This window comes from Gobius niger (genome assembly GCF_951799975.1).
Source record: "Gobius niger genome assembly, chromosome: 19".
Lineage (NCBI taxonomy): Eukaryota > Metazoa > Chordata > Actinopteri > Gobiiformes > Gobiidae > Gobius > Gobius niger.
The window spans coordinates 21,408,139-21,425,843 of record NC_136870.1 but is presented as its reverse complement, the minus strand read 5'-3'; the positions used below and the strand labels follow the sequence as shown (position 1 = coordinate 21,425,843).

The following is a 17,705-nucleotide window of genomic DNA, read 5'->3' as shown; positions in this document are numbered from 1 at the left end:
ATCAGGTATAGGACCTTTGAAGGCAACATTTAGCTTAATAGACCCTGCACCAGCTAATCTGCAGCTAAATGCCAATTGCTTAGGGCCAGCAGTGGGAATATGCAATATCAGCCTGTACCACTAGATGGAGTCAAGAGCTGCCGCATTGTCATTGAAAAATTACACGTTCATAATGGCATCTTATCGTTGCTATGCAGACCACAGAAATGTTAATAAATGGTTAATTTATTATCAAAATATAATTTATCTACAGACCGTAGCCTCTTGCTAAATTCTATATACACTCAAAAGGCGTCCTTTAGCCATTCAGTGCTTTGCTCCACTAGTACAAGCTTGCTCCCCCTGCTGCCGATGACCGGTATTGCTCAAACAGGTTTTATCTAACGTCGACCACTCTTCGTATTTTCCCAAAGTCGGTTCCCGTGTGGTCCCGCTGCGGGGCGTTGCTTACTCCGTCAATGTACTCGTAATGTGTATGTCTGCGTGTTATTAAGAGTGGGCGAAGAAGCGAAAAGGTCGTTAGGCATTTTTTTTCTCATTATCTGGACGCTCACACACACGAAAAAAAAAGAAAAAAAAAAAAAAGGTCCAGGAGAAGAAGGAATCAACATCGAAAAAAGTCTTTGTCCCAAAAAATTATCCGCTCTTCCCTGTTGGGGGGAGGGAGGGGGGGCCTTCCTTTTCCTCAAAGCGAAAATCAAAATGTCTCTCTTTGAACAACGAACACGCTAGGTCCTGTTTTTTTTGTTTTTGTTTTTTTTTTACGGTGAAGTCGGGCGTCAACATTCAAGAACTCAAAAAAAAAACAAAAAAAAAACAAGAATATCTCAATGGTAAAATCCTACCATCACAATATTTCAGTCCATAAAATCATTTCTGAATTTACTTTTAAGGTTAATTTGTCGTTGTTATTTGTTGAATTTACCATTTTTTCGTCCACACACACATGCACAACTAGCATTCGCACGTCACACGCTCCCGGGCCACACGCATGTCATCTGTTCCGTTTTTCGTTTACATGTTGTTGTCGTCGTCGTTTTTGTTGTTGTTGTTGTTTTTTTGTCGGTTACTGTGTGGAAAATAGACACGGCGCGATGGAGAGAGAGATAGAGAGAGAAGACGAGCCTCCTCTTCCGGACGTTGGTTTCCGAGGAGACGGGACAGAACGGTGGGGTTTTTTCCGGGCCACGCTACCAGGGGTCTTCCAGGTCGCCGGCGGTCTGGAAAAAAGAAACACGATAAAAAGGAAAGAAGCGTTACAAACTATGCCAAAAAAAAGAAAGAAGGTAAATATGTGGTTTCGAGCTGAGGTTCTCAAATGGTGTAGCTTTGTTTAAGACCAATGGGTGAGGATAGCACAGTTAGTGACCGTCCTAGTGGCTGGGTGTGAAAGTTCAATAAGAAAAACCAATGGGGACTTTACACGTGTCAAAAACAACTTTAAAGCCTGGTTTCAAAGAAAGTTAGAGTTTATAAAGCTAGATATTCCTCCTGTGATTACTCTGGGGTGGAAACCATGTGGGTTTTCTAACCTCTTAACCCCCACCTGAACAGAGGACATTTTCTCCAGTTTGGCTTCACCCAAATCTAAAAGCTTCTTGAAAAAAAGAATCGAAAACCGTGACGAAAACATGGATGAAAATGCAACAAAATGTGGCAAAAAAAGTAAGAATAAAAATCACAAAAGAGTGACAGGAAAGTAACAAAAATGTGATGAAAATGCACCGAACTAGTGACAAAACTGACAAAAAAGTGACGAAAAACAGATAAAAATGTGACGAAATAGTGATAAAAATGTGACAAAAAAAAGTGATAAAAATTACAAAAAAGTGATAAAAATGTGACAAAAAAGTTACAAAAATGTGACGAAAAAGTGACAAAAATGTGACCAAAAAGTGACCAAAAAGTGACAGAAATGTGATAAAAAAAACGACCAAAATGTGAAAAAAAGTGACGAAAATGCGACAAAAAAGCAATTGAATTTTTTTTTAAAGCAACAATAACGCGAGAAAAAAAGATCTGATTAGAGTTTGTAGGTCTTCGCTTTCAAATGAGGCATAACACTGGCCTTTAACATTTGGGTTAATCGGAACTGGAGAAAACGCACTTGGTTAAGGCCTTTAGTGTCGAGGCATGTTATCGTTCCATCCACCTTTTTGCCCTTTTTTGGAGACTGACAGGGAGGAATGAGAGACGGCAGTCACCTGACTAAAAATCTTTTTTTCCCAACTAATAACAGAAATGGTTATGGCATTAAATATTATTTTCCCCTGACAGTTCTGTTGACTAAAGCAGTGGTTCTCAAACTGTTTGTAGATCATTTCATTTATGCTTTCGTAATGATTTTAACAAATTTAAGTCTGTTCACATTTTTCCCCATCATTTAGTTTTCATTTACCTGGTGGAGTAAGAAGTTTGAGAAGCACTGGACTATTGGATTATGAGGCTGAGTCTATTAGAGCTATTTGGCAAAGGCCCCAAAAAAACATAAAAAGTCAGGACCTAGTGGGAAAAAATAGAGGGTGTGGATCATTTTCAAAACAGAAAAGAGTGTTTAATGAATAGTACATTCTACAACTCAACGTTTACACTCATTTGGCCTCTATAACTATAGGTCTATTACCAAGTAGTGAACAAAAACATAGACGATACTGTGTTAAACCTCAAATCTTTAATAGGTTTGCAATAATCTCTGAAGCATTCAAATACATCACTCATAATGGTCATAACTTCCTCCATTGATGGTAAGTGCATTTGCAAACTGAAAAGGTGTGTACATTATTCCCTGAATGCTTTTATGATATAAAAAAAAAGCAGTTCACGATAACTACACACCATTTAGCATCTGTACTGGTAAATACTACGACTTAGAAAGGAAAGATACCTGTGTCCAAATGCAGTTTACATTCCACTTCTGATAAAATGAACAAATGATGAGAAAAGCCTGATGAACAAAGTATTTACTAATCCTTTACAAATGCTTAATAGTGTGTAGTTATAAAATTAAAAAGGAAAAATGACATCAGGTCAAAAAAGTGAGACTTGATGCAATGTCTATAGCAGCTTACAACTACATTTTTATATGGACAAATAAAAAAAATATGTATTACTATATATTCCTAAAGACGTCATGCTTGGATGGCGGCTTTCCCCAACTACTTTGGGCCTTAAGCGGGTGACACCAAGTACAACAGAGATCGAACAACATACAAACAGATGAGATAACCATCACTAACTAATTGGGTGTTACTTTCAGACCTGGTTATGTAGCTAAAATGCTGCTCTAAATGGAAGTTATAGCTGGGATTTAATGGCCCAGTGTGGCTATAATGGACTAATAAAACTGTCAGGTTCATCATCGGTGTTTTGCATAAACAACTAAACAAAAAAAAGATAAAGAGGTTCATGGTCCGGCCTCTGGGTGGCGCCGTCTATTGCCTTGTTGTTTCATATAGGGCTGTGTAAGGGGAGGCTGACTCAGGTGCTCGTCCTCAGTTGGCGTTTGAGTGCAGCTCTGGCAAACCTCCAGGAAGAGACAAGAATAGAACCAGAGATAATGGCCAGACCAGGGCCGATCAAACATTATACCCACGTGATAGGCTAAAAGAGCTGGATTTCTTTAGGATAAACTTTTTTTTTTTAAATATTGCTGAATTTGTAGATTATGCAGACTTAATTGCTCCTATAGAGAAATCCATCCTCAGCAATTGGCCTTTCCTTGGGCCTTGAGTTTGATCTTGGTCAGGAGTACCAATGACTTTACTATATTCAGCTAAATACTTGCAGTGTGTTCATAACTCAAATCCTTTAGTGCTACAACAGGAAATGCATCTATAACTGTGACTTGATACGCGAGGAGTTTCGATAAGACGGTAATCTAATTTTATCTAATGAAGCTTTGGCAGAAACTGACACTATGGTTATGACTATGATACTTCCTGCCCAGTCAGATTCAAAAGGAAATCTTCACAATAGCAAAACCTGGTTGTCATGGTCTGGCAGCTCAAAACAAGAGGGAAAATCCTCCTGTGATGTAATGTGATATGTCATAATGTCACTCCAGTTTGCATTTCCTGATTACGTTACAATTATGAGTTAATACGAGTAAATAGCAGGGCTGGGACGATACACTTTTGTCATGATACTTGGGGCCGATATGTATCACGATACTTAGGGCCGATACGTATTGCGATGCAGTTATTCATTATCTCAAAATGTGTAAATAGAAAACAGTCATGTGTCCAAAAGTGTCCACAACAAAGTGCTGTAAAGGAGTGTAAGATAAAAATGCCTCCAAAGACACAGGAGCGCATAAACAGAGGCCTGTTGCAAATGTATTCATTTCAACCAAAAGCTAAAAAAAAAACTAAACTTTTCTCATTTCATAAAATACTTCAAGAAATAATACTTTGAGGAACAGCAGTCAGTTCAGCCTTTTAACTTCACGCATTTGATAAAAGTATTTAACACATTGGAGTATTGAGTGCCAACAATCCAGATAATTTTTCATGATATTTGTAGCACAACAGCGTATTCTATGTTCTAGCTATGGACACATGCTATGGCTCGTTTGAAAGACGAAACTAAGCTCTCCGTAGGTGAAAACAGTTTAATTCTATGTGCCTCGGTTCCTGAGAAATCCAAAGCAGATTGAGGCGAGTTTGGATCAAAATCACTGCTTTTTTTCTAGATTCGGAGATAATTAGTGTTTTATGGAACTCCTCTCCTCCTCTCTGGACAGACACTAACCTTATGGAAAGAAGCAAATGCCTAAATATATTTGTTAAGTCAATTTTCAAGGACAAAATTGTTGACACGTTTTCAAACACCGCGTGTTGCTGCAGATCGATCGCTTTTTATCGCCGGTGCATTTAAACAGCCTGGTTCTGGATTGAAGACTTTAACAGGATGTTTCTCAGCCGTCCGTGGACCAATTTTGACCATTTAAAAACTCAGAGAAACTTTAAAATCTCAACTGTTTTGATCTTTCTATCGTTCTGCTGTGTCAAACGCGCTCCAGAGAGCGAGAGAGAAGGGTCGGGTTTACAGCTGTTCGCTACGCAACACCACGCCCCCTCAGACTAAAAAAAGAAAAGAAACGTAATAATATATAAAATGTCCAGATCGTGACTTTTCACAAGTTTTTGGTAATTAATTTCACTTCTGTTCATCACAGAGCTACCAAAATCACACATAAGGTGTATTAGAGTGTCTAGTTTCGCACTTTAAAAAAACCCAGCGAAAACATTTTTGTGTTTTTGGCACTCACTGTGTTAAACTTTGATAAAGTATCGTTTTGCAATACTTTTTTGCCGTGTATCGATAAAGTATCGATACACGGCAAAAAAGTATCGCAAAACGATACTTTGTCCCAGCCCCGGGAAATGGTCAAGTTGAATCGATGAAGTAGATGTCGAATTTAATAGAATAGTTTTGTAATTCTATGGTTATGCATATAGATGGTTTCATGTGACATCTTTGGAAGTCAAAACAGTAGCAAGCCCTATGGTAAAGTTCTTGCACTGTCTGAAGCTCTGGTTATTCAATTAAAGTAAAAGTCGTCAGAAAGATCTGAGCAAATGTGTTGAGTTGTAAATCTCTCTCAAAATATCCAAATTTGGTCACACTAACCTTTAAAGTTGGAAAAAACAAATGACACAGCCTTGTTTGGATCTAACATTTCTAGCGTATACCATTTTGTTTTTCTGTAGCCGTCCAGCATGTATTAGAAGTAATGTGGTCACTATGTTAACAGGAGTCAGTTGCTGCCCTTCAGGTGATGAAAATTAAAACACAAGGAAACCATGTTTAATGCTTGTTGAAACCGCCTGAATAAAACTAATATTTTACTCAATAACCTGCAAAAGACAGTCTTTCTTCAATGTGACTCGAGCCAAAATTAGTGAACCATGATCTTAACAGATGTCAGTAATAAAAAAATAAACTGAAAGAAACATTTGAAAAGCTTAAATAAATCTCAAATTAATTTCATTCACACAAACGCGCACAGTCAGAAAAAGGTCCAGAGTTCGTGGGTGGACCCGGGCAGATCGGCGGAGTCCAAATGTCCAACGTAGCTGGCGAAAATGGGCGGGGTCAGGGGGATTTATGAGCGGAAATTCAGCCAAAAGCTAACAATGCTAAATCGTTGGCCAAGGCGTAGGAGGAGCAACCACTTTTACACATGACCAAAGTGTAAATCAATCACTGCAAATGTTAGGTCGAGAGGTCGACGTTTAGAAGTGGTTGAGAGGTGTGAAAAAATCAAAGGGTGGTTTGTGGTTTGAGACAAAACGTGAACATCCAAAAAGGGCCATTAACTTCAAAATATCTCACAATGTGTATGTCCTAAAATAATGCAAGCAGCAGGAAGAGTGGTCCAACTACAATCATTTTATGCAGAATGTATTTTCCTTATTGCCAATGAGTAATATGTGCAAATACGGCATTACCACAAACATCTACCACTTTAAACATCGGCCCGTACGTCTGCTCATGTTCTGTCTGCTCGAGAGGGAGGAGGGGCTTGTTAAGAGCGGGTTCGGGGCGGGCTCGGGACGAAGGGGTGGGTGGGGTTGGGGAGCGGTGCGCCTCAGTCCAGGGAGGGTGTGGACTTGTCGGGGCCGGCCTCCAGCTCGAGAGTGGCGGGTGAAGGTGGGGGCGAGGGGGGAGAGGGAGGGGAGGCGGGCGGGTCCTCCTGACTGTCCTGCGGCTCTTCGTCGCAGCCGCGGTGGCGGTACGAGGCCAGCGTCTCCTCCAGCACGGAGCGGTACTGCCCCCGGTGGTGAATCCTGAAGTGGCGCAGGGCCTCGAGCAGGTGGGCCGCCGAGCTGCCGCCTCCCTCCTCACTCTCCTCCTCCTCCTCCTCCTCCTCCTCTCCCCCCGCACAGGCCTGGGGCGACACCAGCCGTCAGACTCGCACCAGGGTTAGCATCGCTAGCTAACACAGTTTTACCTTCCAAAACATTAAACTTTCACCGTTTCGTTGCATTCAGTAAATAACAAACAACGGAGAAGCTCAGGTTGCTTGAGGTTGTACTTTTACCTTTTACATATTTTCTCTATGGATGGTTTTCATGTGGCATTCCTGTAAGCCGTAACGCTAGCAGTTTAAGGTTCCTGCACTGTCTCAAGCACTGTTCATTCATGTTGAACAAAACACTGGCCTTTATTTCATACATATTCTTAGACTTCGAAATATCACACTAAGGATTTGTCTAAGCCCCTCTGAAATGATCAACAATATGTTAGCTGACGAGCTAGCGCCTTCCAAATCTTAAAGCAGTACTAAGTGACTTGTTTACCTTAATAAATCCTTTCCGTAGTCCCTCCGGGGTAATATGCAAGTGTTAATGGGATGATTGGGGGTCTTTCATCTCCTCCTGGTGTTGCTGCTCCGACCCGGAGGCCCCAATACACACTAATAGAATCACGAAGCAGAAGCTAACGGGCTAACGGGCAAAGCTAGCACAACTTAAACAGTATTTACAGCGTTACAAGTTTGAGTGAAAAAAATTATCTCCATTGTGTGATTGGATGAACAATATCCCTCTCTCCCTTTGTCTTTTCTGTCAGCTGTGACGACGCCTGCAGTGGCACTTTTGGCCTCTAGGGGCATGAGTTACTTAGTACTGCTTTAAAAGTTTTATGATTGAACTTAAAAGGGAGCAAAGGATACAGAGAAATGTATCCTTGAATAGACATTTCCCACAAAATTTGTAGTTTGTTCCACACTGTATTTTTTCCTGGAGTTGTCAAGCTTCTAAAAACTTTTACTTCTCGTAGTTGTGACATGAAAACCGCCAAGTCAAAAAGGAAGCGCCACTTTCACAATAACTGTAACACTGGCAAGCAATTTTACACAATATCCAAACAAGTCCTGCTTAAATCTATTACATATTTCAATTTACAAACCTCTTTTTTGTTCATAGGTCAAGAAAGGAAACAATCTGCCAAATTTACTTCAACAAAAGGATTGACTGACTCGCACATCAACAATAAACAAATCTAAACATCCAAGACCAGTAAAGGCTGACAAAGCATTTAGTTCAGGACTTGGTTTGCTTGTAAAATGTGCTTGTGCTGTTACATTTTTTGGCGGTGCTTTCCCCTGATTTATGGCTGGTAGTATAAACCATTCGTTCATTAATAACTAGAGGTAATAGAAGTCAAAGCCTCATAACAACATTAAGATCTTTTTAAAAAGTCCAGGAGCAATGCTGTGATACAAAGCTAAAGCCCTTCAACACTCAACGCGGCAAAACAACAGGTTAAAAATAGACAAAGTGCTAATATAGAAGGGGCATTGTCAGACGGCCCCATAAAACACAACTGATTTTGAAACGTTATAATATTTACCAAATCGTCAAGCAACATCCGGATAAAGCAAAACAACAATTTAAGATTCATAAACTGCGAGCCGCCCCGGGGCTCTGGAGACATGGGACCAGAACTCTTAAATGTGGCTGGGTTTGGACATTCCAATTTACATTTTATGTCACTGTTCATACAGTTGGCTATGAATGGTCTAATTCATGACATTCAGTCATGTGACGTTAATTGCAACCATGAAAAAAAGGGGTGCAGAATCATTGTCTCTCATGCTTCACCAAGCAGATGTTTAGCTTCATTGTTTAGTGTCAAATTTAGGGCTTCGCCGGTGTGAACAGCTTGGACTTTGATCTCCCGATGTGTCCCCGATGTGAACGCGTCTGCGAACCATGGTGTGGATCTTTCATCAGAAATAAAGACTCAAACTCAGTCTGGAACAAGGTCTGGTTCTGTGTTCACGCGATAGTTTGGACTTTCAGCTCAAATCCGACACATTCTAAACACACAGGCGAAAAATGAGAGTGAAGCAAAGCCCAAAGAGATTTAAAACACAGTGAACTTGAGGATTGTCGCGGCTGCAGCAGCAGCTGGCTCCAGAACTCTCATTTTCCTCAAGTGTCAGTGACAGCGATTTAAAACAATCCCCCAAAAACCAGGATTAATCTTAAAAGTCCTTTCAATTGACAATCATGAGCCTGAAACGTCACCACATTTTGATAGTTTTGTCAGAAATGGTTGAATCTTGAACTGAACTTTGTTTCTTGTATATAGGCCCAGGAATAACAGCACATATTAATCGTAAACCAGTTTAAAACCGCTGCACTTTGATGACTTAAGATAGATTTGATCATAGTATTCTGAGGTGCACACATGTAGGCTTCCGATATTCTTCCTCCTCACAGGTCAAAAAGGTTTCTCCCACCACTCCTCTGCTTCACAAACCAGCGGGAGGCAGCCAGGCTTCCAAGTAAGATTTCTTTACATTGTGCTCACCAAGGTAAATCTCATCACCTTTCACTCTTTTGTACAAATCCTATTCATTCCTGCGCACCGACACAGATGTGGCCATTATAACGTCCCTATATGGGTCAAAAAGGGCTCATACAGGTGGGTAAAAAATGTGAACTCACCCCTTCCTCTTCTCTATGAGGGTTGAGCTTGTTGTACATAGCCTCGATAACGCTGCGTCTGAAAGCACATTGAGAGAAGAAGAAAAAAAACATTGCTTAGAAAAGAGCGCTGGCACCCACACAACCTATTAATGCCTTGGTAAATGTACATTGATCCGGCTCGGAGCATCCGCTATATACTGTACGTCTATAAAAGGGGATCTTTTTATGGACGGTGCATTAATGTGCGATGGAGATATCATGCACACTGCTGCTTATTATCGAAGAGCAAAAGGTGGAGCAGTGAAGGAATTTCAGATTTTTAATGCACTAAATAACCCCGCTTACCTTCGTCAAAGAGTACGCATAATCGTGGCTTCTTTTGTATCACAGCACTGACATTTGTAACAACATTTGTGATTGAAAAGGACAGGAAGGAGTAAAAGACTGGGCAGGTAAGGGTTTTTGAATTGGCAGCCATGGGAGTGCAATGGCATGCTGACCAATCAAGGCGCCGTGAGGGACACTTATCACAGTTTTGTGGATTTTGTCGCAAAAACATATCACTCATCTCCATTTCGTTATAAAACTGGTCAAAACTTTGAACCTAAACATCTCAGAACCACTCCAGACACAGACCTTACAATTCAAAGGGAACGAAATGATAAAAAGCTCAGAAAAAAAAAAATCTTTAAAATAGAATCCACCTTAACCAAGCACATTTTCACATTTCGCATTTCGTGTAATGTCTCATTTGAAAGCTAAAACTTAAACTTTTTTTGTCATATTATTGCTGCGTTTGTCGCATTGTCGGTGGCATTTTTGTTTGTTTGTTTGTTTGTATACTCTATTGTCCCCGTAGGGAAATTTGTCCTCTGCATTTAACCCATCCTTCGATGCCGCTGGGGCAACCCGTAAGGAGCAGTGGTCGACGGCCGTGCCGCGCCCGGGGACCCATCTCCATGATGTGGAGCCAGGCTGATGGTCAGAATCACCTGGCTGGAGGATTCACCTATTGTAGATGTTTTTAGTGGTAGGGGAAACCGGAGTACCTGGAGGAAACCTACGCAGGCATGGGGAGAACATGCAAACTCCACAGAGAAAGGCCCTGTCTTGGTGGGAATCGAACCCAGGACCTTCTAGCTGTGAAGCGGAGGCGCTACCGTTCAAGCTAAGACCTAAACTTTTTTTGTCATGTTGTTGCCACATTTATGTCGCATTTTCGGTGGCTTTTTTGTCGTGTTTTTGCTGCTTTTCACGCATGTTCTATTCGGCAACACTTTATTTTACACTACGCTTGATACATTGTACTTGCCAAATTCAGTACAATGTAATAGGGCTTGGTAACAATGTGTAATAACTAGGATAATAAAATGGAATAATGTGTATTAGTACTTTGTAGGTACATAATCTAATAACTAAAGGTCATAGATCTTATTACATTGTTGTCCTGCAAAGTACTAATACTGTATGTACTACATAGATACAAGTTATTACCAGATTACCAAGGCAGATTACAATGTACTACATTCTGCTAGTTAATGTATCAAGGTAGTGAAAAAAGTGTTATCGTTTGTTGCTGTTAGGTCTCTGAAAATAAATCCAAGATCTGTGTGAGTAAAACACAACTTAAGGTGGTGGATTGGCAGCTAACTTGCAAAAAGTAGTTGTTTTCATATTTAACCAAACAAAATCATAGTGTTGCCTGGTTTGACCGTTTGTGATGTTTATACTTCCTCATAGTAACTGGGAACACGGTGTGATGCAAGAGAGGCTACATTGCAACTATACTGTACATAAGGGTCCCCGTTTGATCTTTGTTGATGGGATATGGAAGGAATTCTCTCTTTTCCTACTCTCCACCACCTCTTCTTGAGCTTCAATATTGATTCATACCTAAGAACCCAATCAAAGTCAATGGTGCAGGATAAAAATGTGTGACCTATTAAAAGATTTTGTTGAAAAAAGCTGAAGAATTTGACCTGCTTCTTTACAAGCTTTGCATCAAATCAAACAACAAGGATTTTTAAAGCTTCGATCGGTTTATTACTGATGAACTGGAGAGGTAGTGATAAAGCAATGCCCGTTTCCACCACTAGATGCCACCAAAAATGACACACGGCACATTTCCCTTCACAGGTAGAGCTTAGGTGACGTGTGTGTATTATTTCAACAGCTATAATTTATTGGTCTTTATTAAAACACAACCAAAAAAAACAAACGTCAATGTCGTCAGTGCCGGAGCTGCCAGCCTGGACACATCCCTCACATATCTGATCCCGCGTCTCCAGCCTCAGCCAAATCATATGAAAGGCATGCTCACACTTGTGCCTTCTCCGTCTCTCATTTACTTTGCTAGATCAAATAATTAGTGTCTGTGTGGCCGTGGCCGTGGCGGTTACTCACGTGTTCTAGGGTTGGGCGATATGGACCGAAACATGTATCACGATATGACCAGATGATATAATGAAATTCACTGATTTTTTATTTATTTTTATGCAACCAGGAAAGTCCCATTGTGAGGGAGACAATCGTGATAATCGTGAGTGAACAAAAGCCCTTTTTCCCAGTTCTGTGTGAACAAATGGAACACCGAGCAACAAATGATCATTAAATTATTACATTTACTAAAGTTCTTAAAGCATATTCCCAAATTCATGTCTGAGCAGTGGTCAATAGAGATGCACCGATCCAGCTTTTTTGCTACCGATACTGGGATTTGAGTGTCTCCCGATATCCGATATTTAGATTTTCAATAAAATAAGTCATATTTTATTGTCATGATGTTACAGATGAATTATCAATTATATCTATTGATAAACTCTTGGGTAAACAAGGATCACTGGACTTTTCTACACTAAATATGACAGGCTTTAGGCTACATTAACATAAACAACTCACATGAAGTGATCTGATCATTACAAATATGTTCGATCAGTTAATTCTAAAACTAAAATACAAACACTTGGCTTCAGCAGTGGTTATTTTATTGTCTTTGGCTTCTTTAGGTATTTCAATCATAGTTTCTGACCCAGCCTGGATTAGTTTTCGTTAGCATTAGCACGCCTTAGCATGCTATTGCTAGCCGCGGTTAAAACTAGCTTTAAAATGACATACAGCATGCCCATATTCACTTAGATTTAGGTGGTAAAAGTTGTGCTTTTAAGGCATTGAGAGCCAACACTGGTATCGGTTCAGTATCAGATATTTGCAGCCGATACCCGATATCGTATTTTTCCAAGCATCCACTCCGATATCTGATACTAATTTCAGATCAGTGCATCCCTAGTGGTCAACCCTCTGTAATCGGCCTAAACCTGCTGCTCTTGTCGTGGTGATATTCTTCAGGAACAGGAAAAGCTGTGTCAAACCAAGACATCATTTCATTTTTTTCATTTTTGCACATGTTCCCGTGTGTGTGCTTTGTTCTGGTCTCTATCTAATGTTGCGTGATTTTGTGAAGCCCTGTTGTCGTGTGGAGTGTGCAGTATTTACTTGCTGGCCAGGCCCCCGCCCGGAGGCAGGTTGGGGATGCTCTCAGACGCGATGCTCCTCAGGACAGTCACCAGGTCGGGCAGGCCACCGTCTGCACAGCTTCCCAGGAGCTCTGCACCACAAACAACAACAACAACACAAGTCAAAGCAGTGTTACTTACAGGTTTGATTTAGAGTTAGTTTGTTGACAAAAAGGGAATGTTTTGTGAAGATTGTTCCTCATGTACGAAGCACCAGACCAGTGTTAATTTTGACAACATATTTTAATTTAGTTTTATTCTTAGTGTTTTGACTAAAATGTAATTTAATTTTAGTCGAGATTTAGTCAAAAAAATTTGAGTCAAATTTCCGTCGACTAAAATTGCAAGGAAATTTAGTCGACTAAATTTAAGACAAATTTTGTCGACTTTGCATTCATGATATTCATTATAATCATTTTTAACCAAGGTCCTCTGCTTAGTGTAGCCTCTCCCACATGAACAAAGCTCAGAGCTGTTCCTTTGACAGAGAATTTACATGATATGAGGTCTTTCTGAATGTCATTAGGAGTTTGGATGATTTTAGTCTCTCCTTTTCATTTTTATTTAGTCTTATTTTATTCGACTAAAATATCTGGACATTTTAGTCACAGTTTTAAATTTAAATTTAGTTTTAGTCCAATTTTAATCGTCAAGAATATCACTTTGACTAAAATTAAGACTAAATATTTTAGTCGACAAAATTAACACTGCACCAGAAAACCTTTTACTTTTACTGGTGAATTCATTTATTTTAGTTTTTCCTCCTTTTTTCAGTTATGCTCAAGCTTTACTCCTGAAAAATATGACTTTGACTAAAAGTGTGAGGTGCGTTTAAGATGATGTGCGCCTGAAATCAAACCGGACACATCGCGGCGCCGAGAACAGAGCGGAGCCTCAGATCACGCAGCATCTCGCGTTTGTGAATAAAGCCATTTTAAAAAGGTTGTGAATGCATTTCTGCTTTTTCCCCCACACACCAGACAGACGCCTCATCATCAGAGCAAAGGAAAGACTCTCCTCTTACAGTTTAGGATTAAAGTGGATAATAAACTACCCCTTGACACTTTCCGTCGAACATGAAGCCTTTCTGCAGATCAAAGTAGATTGCTGTGATGAGAAATGGTCAAATGGAAAAGAGGAGCATCTAGATATCGCAACAACCACAAACCAACGCACTTTCATCCTGTCTGTCGCGAAATCATAAACATTTCTCAGACTAAGCGATTACAGTGCGAGAGAAAGGTATCAGAAAAAAGACTGGGGCAGCACAGAGCTTTCAAATATTTGTACAATCTAAAGAATGTTGATTTTGTCCCGGTTATGTACACAGAAGGAAACCAGCTCGGGACGTTGGATCCAGTCAAGCCTAGCTTAAAAGTTTTTGTTTTTTTTAAAGAAACCATTCAAGGTCGTCACACTAAGAGCCTCCCCTCACATGACTTCGTTGCAGGAGCCTCTAAATGTGAGGGGTTACATGGATTGTTTTGTTGCATTAGTGATTATCAAGAGTTCAAAGGTGAAAAGCCAACATGTACACAAGTTGTATAACGTCACGATTGAGCAATTCGACCGTGATCGCATCCAAATCCGATGTCAAATCCAGGACATGGCGATAATAAGTTGAAGTGATCGTCCCAGAAGCTGGTGGTTTGCATCAAGCAATGTTCCCACAACTGTGACTGAGGGTGAAAATTAAATAAATAATACAATGTGAAAGTGTTATCCAGGCCAGAGAGGTAAATGTGATGTGTTTAATGTGCTGCATGTTGAAGGAAGGCAGTGTCCTTTGCAGCCCTTTCCCCCAGACCACATGCACTCACGACACAAATACACCTACGCTCAAGACATACAGATAGTTTATTTTCAAATAAATGGGCCTAAAAGCTCCTTGTTGTCGCGTCTCCCTCATTGAAAGCAGGCGTGTTTTGTTGGATGGTTCTCGTTACACTGAGTTGGTCGCACTGACCCTGGACGCGTGACTCCAGGTACTTGTCCAGCTCCTCCTCTTTCTTCAGCGCCTCGTCCGAAACTTTGGGAGCCCCGGGCAAACACACCAGCACCACACTCATGTTGTCCCGACTCCCCTGAAAGGATAAAAATAACCGTCAGGGTCAAACGCAGAGCAAATAATCCTCACATACAGGACGACGCAGTCATGAACTAAAGCAATTATACAAAAGACAGAGGAGTAAATGACACATAAGTACAAGAGTTAAGGAACATCAACTTTATCAAGGGAGCGCTTTATATTTTGAAACAACTGAATATTATTGAGAAATCATAAACAAAAACAAGAAAATATCTCCCTGTTCCTCATCAATACAGAAGGCAGTAAGAGCCTTGTATTTTCTCCACAGGTTCTACAAATAACCAGAGCAATGTATCAAGTGTGCTTTATAAAAACAGAAACACCAGCCTGAAGGGGCCTCAGCACTGACCTTGTGCAGACAGGTGTCCACCACGGCGTTGCAGATCTTCTCCAGATCTTCACAGACCATGAGTCTGGAGCGCACAAACTCGCACAGCTCCTCGTTGGACATGACGTCCCAGATGCCGTCGCAGGCGAGGACGATGAACTCGTCTCCCTCGTCCACCCGCTCCAGCACACACACCTCAGGCTCGGGGCTCACCAGCTGCTCTGTGGGGCCCTTCCCGTCCACACATTTGTAGTCGTAATCTCCGAGCGCTCGGGACACCGCCAGAGACCCGTTTACCCTCTGGATCATGACGGAGCCCCCCGCCTTCTGGATGCGCTCCTTCTCGCGGGGATTGTTGGGTTTGTGGTCCTGCGTGGAAAAGCCCACGGTGCCGTCGCGGCACAGAACGGCGCGCGAGTCGCCACAGTTTATGAAGTAGAGGTGGGAGGGGCTGAGCAGCACGCACACCGCCGTGGAGCCGCTGCGGTCCAGGCCCTGCCGCAGGTCCGAGAAGCTGCGCATGTATTCGTCTATGTTGAGGAAGCCGGAGCGGATGCCGTCCTTCACCCCCTCCACGGAGCAGGGGTTGGAGCCGAAGTCTGCGCCCCCCGACAGGATGTGCTCCAGCAGGTGTCCCGAGCAGTAGTTGGCCACTCTGGAGCCGGCGTGGCCGTCGTACACCGCGAAGAAGGACCAGTCGGCGAGTCCGTGGGGCAGCCCCACCACCGCTGTGTGTGCGTCCTCCATCTCCACCCTCCAGCCCTGCATGGAGCTCAGCCCGTACCGCAGCCCATTCCCATCGCCGTGCGCGCTATGCTTCTCCGTCTTCGGTTTGTCCAGGAATGCACCCATCGCTGCCTACACCTGAGGAAACACGAGGAGATGGTTTACTTATTACAGCACACTGAAACACAGATCAGATACTTCCAATCATAAACATAAGTATGGTCAAGTGTTAAAAAGGCTTTATTGGTCATTTTACGAGTGCACACTGCGACAGGTTCCAGCAGCACTAAGGACCAGCTTGTTATGGATCCTTCTGTATCTGCACCTGGTGGAGCAGAAAACTACAACATACTGTAAGTTTGCCTTTGGCCACAGAGCGATTTAGACAAAGAGCAAAGGTTTACAGTCACTGTGTGCTCTGGAAACACGTCCGCATCGACTTTTTTTAACTATTAGCTCACTTACAGCAAATGCCAAAGCCAACCACGCTTTTCCCACACTCTCACATCCACACCAGTGCCCTTTTTGACCAACGGGGCTTCCTTACTCTCTCAGCGGCAGACGTGTGTTGTGCAAGTGGAGCCTGTGGGAAACGCTCAAACCGGAGACAATGATTTCATTTCTGCTCCGGCTGCGGCGCTGACCCGGAGTCACACGTTTAAAAGCTACGCGAGACGTCAGCAAAACGTGACAAAGGCAGACTTCTGCTTCACTTTTCCTCCTCGAAACTTGAGTCTCGTCGAAAAGGAAAGAGCCGCGGCAGGTTTCACAAACGCTGTCTGCGAACGGGCTCGTGTTTCACCACTACTCACTTTAAGTAGAAGAAAGAAAAAAAAAAGTGCAGCCAACAGCATCTGACCCGGCCCGTCATCAAAAATGTATGACGTTACAAGGACCTTTGGCACAGGAGTTGTTCGAGAAGCAGCGTTTGTTTAAGGAGCTGGCAGTGAATGAACGCTGCACACGATGAGGGAGAAAAACGACTTCAATATTATACACCATTTCATTTTCAAAAGGGGAATTGGCATTTTCACAGGGAGTTAAAACTTGATTACAATGTGTCATTTGAGCGTGCTGCAGATCATTTCGCAAGGTGCAGTTAAGGAGAATTGCGTCACCAAGTTCACACATGATAAGTTCGATGACGCGACCTTGCCTCGTACTGAACTGGAGCTCAACGATCGTCACGTCTGCTCAGACAAATGCAACAGAGCGAGGAGAGAATCCCCCGGAGAGGTGGGCAATACATCGTGTACAAGATCATATCGAAATTGCTGTTTGGAAGATATGCAAAATAGCAATATCGAGTTTATCTCCATTCTCCAATGTCAAGAAATGTGGGGGGAAACTGAGAAAAAAATAGGAAAAAAGGGGATAATTAGGAGGGAAATTATTTATTTTTTTTAAAATGGGGAAAGAATGAGAAACAAAAAGGATAAAAATTTAGAGAAAAAAATAGGGTAAAAACTAGGACAAAATAGGGTAGAAAAATGAGAAAAAATAGGGAAACAAATTAGGAAAACAATTGGGTAAAAATAGGTTAAAAATAAGGGAAATCGATCAATCGATTGATTAAAAATAAGGGAAAAATAGGGTAAAAATGAGGG

At 41.7% G+C, this 17,705-nt stretch overlaps 1 protein-coding gene across 2 annotated transcripts in view; it reads right to left on the bottom strand.

Moving 5' to 3' along the window:
• Positions 1 to 752: 752 nt before the first annotated feature.
• ppm1bb (protein phosphatase, Mg2+/Mn2+ dependent, 1Bb) overlaps positions 753 to 17,705 on the bottom strand; it is a 30,149-nt gene continuing 13,196 nt past the window's right edge. Inside the window, exons 2-6 of one of the 2 annotated variants that reach the window (XM_079577240.1) lie at positions 15,394 to 16,236; positions 14,922 to 15,039; positions 12,936 to 13,047; positions 9,462 to 9,519; positions 753 to 1,220 (exon numbers count right to left, since the gene is read on the bottom strand). In XM_079577240.1, the coding sequence (XP_079433366.1) occupies positions 1,191 to 1,220; positions 9,462 to 9,519; positions 12,936 to 13,047; positions 14,922 to 15,039; positions 15,394 to 16,224 (1,149 nt within the window). In that variant the 5' untranslated portion in view covers positions 16,225 to 16,236 and the 3' untranslated portion in view covers positions 753 to 1,190. Of the gene's footprint in view, positions 1,221 to 5,924; positions 6,893 to 9,461; positions 9,520 to 12,935; positions 13,048 to 14,921; positions 15,040 to 15,393; positions 16,237 to 17,705 lie in introns of those variants that run through there. The other variant, XM_079577241.1, reaches the window with a different exon arrangement.